Raw genomic sequence first — 6,009 nt, forward strand, 5'->3', positions numbered from 1 at the left:
ACAACGCAAAGGGGGTGGGGTCCAAAGGAGTCACAGCGAGAAGACCAGGGTTACCGTCATGCTCCACCGAGAGAAGCGAAGAGGACACTTTCACCCTGGAATGGGAGTAGGGGACCCCCAGATCAGGCATGGGGGGCGCTCTCTCTTTGTGGGTCTCCGAGTGAAGGCACAGTTCTGGGGGCCCCGGACCGAGGGCGCACTCTAGCAGGCCGGACGCACAGGCACCTGAAGGAGGATCACCTGTCTATTCTCAGACGGGTGGCACTTGTTGATGTGCCGGGTCAGGCCCGGGGAGCTGTAGAAGGTGGCCGGGCAGTACTTGCAGGGGAACACCTGGGCAGCGTGCAGCAGGCGCAGGTGGCGCTCCTGGGCGCCCTTGCTGGGGAACGTCTCCCCGCACACTGGGCACAGGTGGCACTCGGCGGTCGCACTCAGGCCCAGCACGCCGGCCGCCTCGCCGTCGCCCGAGGCCTCCTGGGGCGCCTTATCGTCGGGCCCCGCGTAGAAAGCCAGGATGTCCTCGGCGGGGGGTGGCGGCGGCGGCGGGGGCGGTGGCGCGCCTTTGGCCTGCAGCGCCTGGTGATGTGCCAGCAGGTGCTTGCGCAGATAGGCCTGACGACGGAACTTCTTGGCGCAGTGGTGGCACTCGTAGAGCCCGTCCTCGGAGCCTGACTCGGATACGCCGCCAGGGCTCGGCGTGTCCCGATCGCTGCTGCCGCCGCCCGCAGCCTCGCGCGCCTCCGCCCTGGTGGCGGCTTCTGGCTCTGGCGCGCGGGCCGCCGCGGGCACCGGCCGTGGTTTGTGCCAGCGGCGGTGCGAGGCCAGGTTGGCGGGGCAGCTGAAGACCTTGGCGCACTCGGGGCAGCGGTACTCCACGCGCACGATGCGCGAGCACTTGTGCTGCGCCAGCGCGAACGGGTCAGCGTACTCCTCCTTGCACAGCTGGCAGATGAACTCGCCCAGAGGTCGGGTCGCGCCCCCCGCGCGGCCCCGCGGCGCCTCCACCGGGCCCTCCTTGATCTTGAGCCCCAGCACCGGCGACGTGGTCACCTCGTCCTCGAAGTGCAGCTTGCGGATGGCTTTCGGCTTTTTGGCGCTCGGGGCCTTGGCTGCCTTGGCGGGCGGCTCTGTAGCGACAGCGGCGGGGGGCGCCGGTCGCTTGCCCGGGGGCCGCAGGGCTGCGGCGGGGGACAGTGGAGGACCGGGCCCAGGACCCCGGGCCGCCTCGGCGCCGGCGGAGAACGCAGTGCCCATCTTGAGCTCGGCGGGAGCGAAGAGCAGCGCGTCTCCGCCGCAGGTCCCGCCGCCGCCGCCGCCAGCGCCGTTGGCGCCGCTGCCTCCCCCTGCGAGCAGCGCGGCAGGCGTGGGGAAGGACTCGGCGGATACCGGCGAGCCCAGATTGAAGCTGCGCTCGAAGTACTTGTGCTTCTCGTGCTCGCGGCTCACCGGCCGCGTGGGACTGTAGAGAGGCGCCGGGTGCGCAGCCTCGGGGTTGCCGAAGTGCGCGGCCCGCGGGCCTGGCTGGGGTGGCGGCGGCGGGCCTGGCGCGCAGGCGAGCGCGGCGGCGAGCGCAGCATGGGCGCGCTCCGCGAGCGCCGGCGGCGGAGGTGGCGGCAGCGGCCCGGGGCTGGGCACCGGGGGCTCGGCGCGGGCGCCCCCGCAGCCGGGTGACAGCAGTAGCGCGCGGTCACTGTCCTCGCCGCCGCGGACCCGGTAGGACACGGGCGTGGACTTCTTGCTGCGCTTCACCAGAAACCCGCGGGGCATGTTGGCGCGGTGAAAAGGGCGACGCACTGGTTGGGTCCCACCTCCGTGCTCGGCCCTGGCGGCCCTCAGTGACCCCAGCCCATCGCCTGCACGCGGCGGCTTCGGGACTCCCGCAGTGCCCGCGGCTGCTGGCCCGGCTCTGCGCTCCGCACGCGCGTCCCTGTCCCCGGGCCCGGGCGCCGCTCCCTTTTAACGGGGGGAGGGGGCCATTGTTCTCGCCTCCCGCTTCCCCCGGAGCCAATCAGAGCGTCCGCAGCTCCTCCGCCGACGAGGGCGGGAGGGCGACGGAGCGGCAAAAAAGGGGCCGGGACTCGAGGGTCGCCCGGTAGGTGCGGCAGATGTACCTGAGGGCGCGGGGCCCCAGCGCGCGCCCCTCGGCCGCCCCGCCCCGCCCCGCCGCGCCCGGCGCCGCCGCCCCGCCTGGCCCAGGCACACGCCCGGCCCCGCCTCCCTTCACGGTCTGCTGCTCCTCTATGGGGAGGCGCACGTGCCTGGGCTTTGTGTGTCTCCTCCGGGGGGCGCGGAGCCGCCAAATGGGCCCGTCCATCAGCACGACAATGTGCGCCCCCCTCCCGCGCGGGGATTACCCGCGGGTCGCGAGCTAAATAGCAACAAAGGAGAAGAATGGTCCCAAATATGTCAGGAGGGTTCAATCCGCGAGCCAGAGCCCAGGGGGAAATTGGGCGCGCTGATGGGGTGGGGGCAGGGGCGACCCGAGGGCCGCGGCTGCTGCGGGAGATGGGCGCGGGAGCTCCGCGCGTTGTATGGAAAATCATCGGCAAGAGGAACGCGCAACTGAACTCTGGACAGCCAGTGGCCGGACCGTGCTCTGGCCGCGGGACCCCGGGCTTCCGAGAGTAAACACGTTGAGCCTGCGGGCTTCGGCGGAGCGCCGGGTCTGGGCTCACGGGCTCAACCTGCCGGCGGGCCTCGAAAGCTTCTCTCGAGTTGGAGAAACTGTTGGCATAGCACATTTTCGATCGCCCTCGGATGCGGGGCTGCAGCTCTGGCCTGCTGGCTGCCTTCCAAAAGGAACTTGAATATCTGAAGTTAGGTTCCTTTCCCTAATATGCCTGAAGCCGGAGGATTGGCATCCTTGCCAGGGTCGGACCCAGGCTTCAGGAGCCTCCTCGCTGTCCAGGGCGTAGCCAACGCCTGTGGAGTTGACCCAAGCGGGCCACGCACAGTGAAGTTGGTTTTCACCCTCTGCGCAGCCTCATGCATTTTCATTCTGAGCGGGCATTTTGTCTGCGGGTTGACATCAGATGCTAAATCAAGGGCTCCAATCAAGGCGCTGCGGAATAAAGCAACCGCCTGTCTGGGCGCGGGGGGGCCCCCCCGGAGTCGTGCCCCCTTCACCTTTGTGAAGGAAATTAACCTCCCGCTATTGAGCGCGGGTCGCGGCCAATCTGGACGCAAAAGAGACGCGTGCTGCCGGGGGTTGGGGGAGGTGGGGGTGGCCAATCTGTCCTCAGAGGGAGCCTGCAGCCCGAGAGGACCAGCCGCTTCCTCCCGTGCCACTGGCAAGAGACAACAACGAAGGACACCCCTGGTACACACACGCCACACTAGACGCCAGATTTGGACCCAGACCCGGCAACTTGTCTAGGGTTCTCTTCCCTGCTAATGGCTGAGAAAACACAAAAGGTTCTTTTCTTGGGGAAAGAAGTAGATCCCTATGAAGTCCGCCACCAGGGAACAAATAGCCAAGACTCATCAAATGTCATAGCTGTAGAGAAAATGTCACTTTACTCAAAGTGAGAGAAACATTTTCCCTTGAAGTGAGCCTAGATTTTTGCTGAGTTTGACTTAGATTAAATTCCACTGAAGGCATTTAATTGTTTTGGGGTTTCCCTCTGAAAATACCCTGGTTTGGAAATTAAATAGTGGTTTGGGGTTTTTTTTTGTTTGTTTGTTTTTTGTTTTTTTCAACAGAATCCACTTGTGTAGTACATTGTAATGGGGACAGTTGTCAAGGTGAGTTAACTCAGAGGAAAGAAATCTTATGATTTTATATCCGTGATTTTTTTTAAAACCACCAACTGAAGAGAGAAAAATATATAAAGTGTTGTAATGGTTGCTAGTCTTTCTAAAGTTAGAAATACTAAAATGAATTACAATCCATTAATATTTCGATCTGAAAATAACTGTTATTTCTTTGCTCTTTTGAGCGCTGATTAATACTGCTGATGAAATTAGAAGAGAGAGGGAGATTCCGAGACAGCTTTGGCCAATTTTATTTCCTAATCACGAATCCCATCTGGGTTGTGGAATAATGGGGCGGGGCTCGGCGGGCTACCCCCATCAGGATATTTAGTCTTGCGTATGTAACACTCTTTTTATTCAAAAGGCTGCCGGAAGAGTTCGTCGCCTAGTGAGTTCTTACAAGCAAACAAACAAACAAACAAAAAAACCCACTAATAACTGTAAAGAAGGTGTATATATGTGTTGGATTTGTGGGGGTGCATATGACCAACAATTGAAAAAAAAACAAATAATAAAATAAAAATAAAAAGCCTTGCTCGAGGGAATTCAAACAGAGCTCTTGATTTAGTCAAGGAAATCTATGCAGATATTCAGTGAATATTTTCCACGCCTGTGCAGTTAAAATAAATGGAAGCTTGGAAAGTCCTGGAACACTTAGGCTGCGCATTCGGACACGTGCTCATACCAGCCATCCTTCAGCGGGTGCAGTCCAGCAGCACCAGTGGTGGTAGGTCTGCGGGATTTTCTCAGAATTTGGCTGCCAGCAGGGACCGGAACACCTACTCCTGCGAAGTGTCTTCCCCTGAGAAGAGCAAAGCTCGCCCACGGCCTGCATGTCCATATTGCGATTTAGAATAATGGACGTGGGACCAGTGGTGGAGAAACCTTGAGTGTTACTTTGCCTCCTTTTAAGGAGGCCTTAACGGGAGTTAGTGGGAGGCTGGGCACCCAAGTGGACACCAAAGCGAGGACTCCTTTCCCTTTATGGACGCGACCCCGTCCCCTGGGCCTCTCCGGATTCTTGTCCTTGCTGAATGGGAGGTGGGTACCAGCTTTTAAGGCTGCAGAGCCGGAGGCCGGCTGTGCTCGCTCCCATCATCTATCCCTCTGGATGCAGCTGTGGTCCCGGGCAAGCATCGGGACACACTGTGACCACCAGCACTGCTCCAAAAGTTGTGACCACTGAGAGTTTCTAGAACTTGGGTGTCTAGGTATTGAGTACAATCTGAGGATTTAGCCGTGGCTTTAGAGCTGTGCTAACAGCTTTGACCACTCAAGAAGGAGGAGACCCACAGGTCGGCGGTCTCAGTCCTCTGCCATGCAGGGAGAGTTTCTGGAGACACCAGGTGTGTGTTTGTGTGTGTGTGTGTGTGTGTGTGTGTGTGTGTGATGGTGAGTGTCCCTAGTATTCTCTCTGTGGCTCTGCTTCAGTCTGCTCTCTTGATTTAACAGAAACTCCCAACCATGGCCCCGAGTCCCACAGGACAGGACTCGAAGGCACTGCGCCTCACTGTCCCTTGCCCACCGCCAGGTCCTGGAGGACCCAGAGTGCAGAAGCTTTGTGTTTGCAGGAATGAAGGGTTGTCTTGTCAGTCTCAGGAGCACGCGAGAGACACGCGCAGGCGGAATGCCGCCGCCCCTCCCGGCCCAGTCCGGCCTCTGGGCACCTTCCGGGCCTCCCCGCCCCATGGGCCGCTGCCTTTGTTCGGCACATTAGCATAAAGCTGCCACGGATCTCCCGTTTAAATAATTCCACACAAAAGGAGAGTGCATGAAAGAGATCGAACAAGGGTGAAGCCGCGAGGCCGCGCCGGGCGCCGGGCGCGGGAGGGACGCGCTCGAGTGTCCCCTCCCCTCTAGAGCCCAGGGCCCCCGCAATCTGCTGCGCGCCCATTATGAGGCCACCGCTTTTATCCACCCTCCCTACACACCAGTGAACCGTCGGGCCACCGCACACTCATTGGAATGCCCTTAGGGCTGTTTGTTTTTGCATTGGATAGGGACTGGAAGGGAGGACGTGGGGTGGTTGGATCTAGGGCTGGCTGCAAGAGGGGCGGCGTTTGCCAAGCAAGAATGTGGGAATGTCTCAACTAGAGCCTTTGGGCAAGAATAGCGCGGGACAGCGGAACAGAGCCTGGATGACAATGAGCCTGGATGCAGAGTCGACTCCCCTGTCTCCCGTGCCCCCGTGTCTGAAAATGAACCCACAGAAGCGGAGCAAAGCTCTGGCGACCCCACTGCCAACACCCCACACCC

The 6,009-nt window shown here is 60.9% G+C and overlaps 1 protein-coding gene across 1 annotated transcript; it reads right to left on the reverse strand.

Annotated features, from left to right (window-relative positions):
• On the reverse strand, window positions 1–2,123 carry Insm1 (INSM transcriptional repressor 1). Its single transcript, XM_021157093.2, has one exon. The coding sequence runs from the start codon at window positions 1,765–1,767 to the stop codon at window positions 202–204; it is 1,566 nt and encodes a 521-aa protein (XP_021012752.1). The 5' UTR covers window positions 1,768–2,123; the 3' UTR covers window positions 1–201.
• Window positions 2,124–6,009: the final 3,886 nt, after the last annotated feature.

The sequence above is a fragment of the Mus caroli genome, unplaced genomic scaffold (genome assembly GCF_978045245.1).
Source record: "Mus caroli unplaced genomic scaffold, Mus_caroli_1 scaffold_2, whole genome shotgun sequence".
Lineage (NCBI taxonomy): Eukaryota > Metazoa > Chordata > Mammalia > Rodentia > Muridae > Mus > Mus caroli.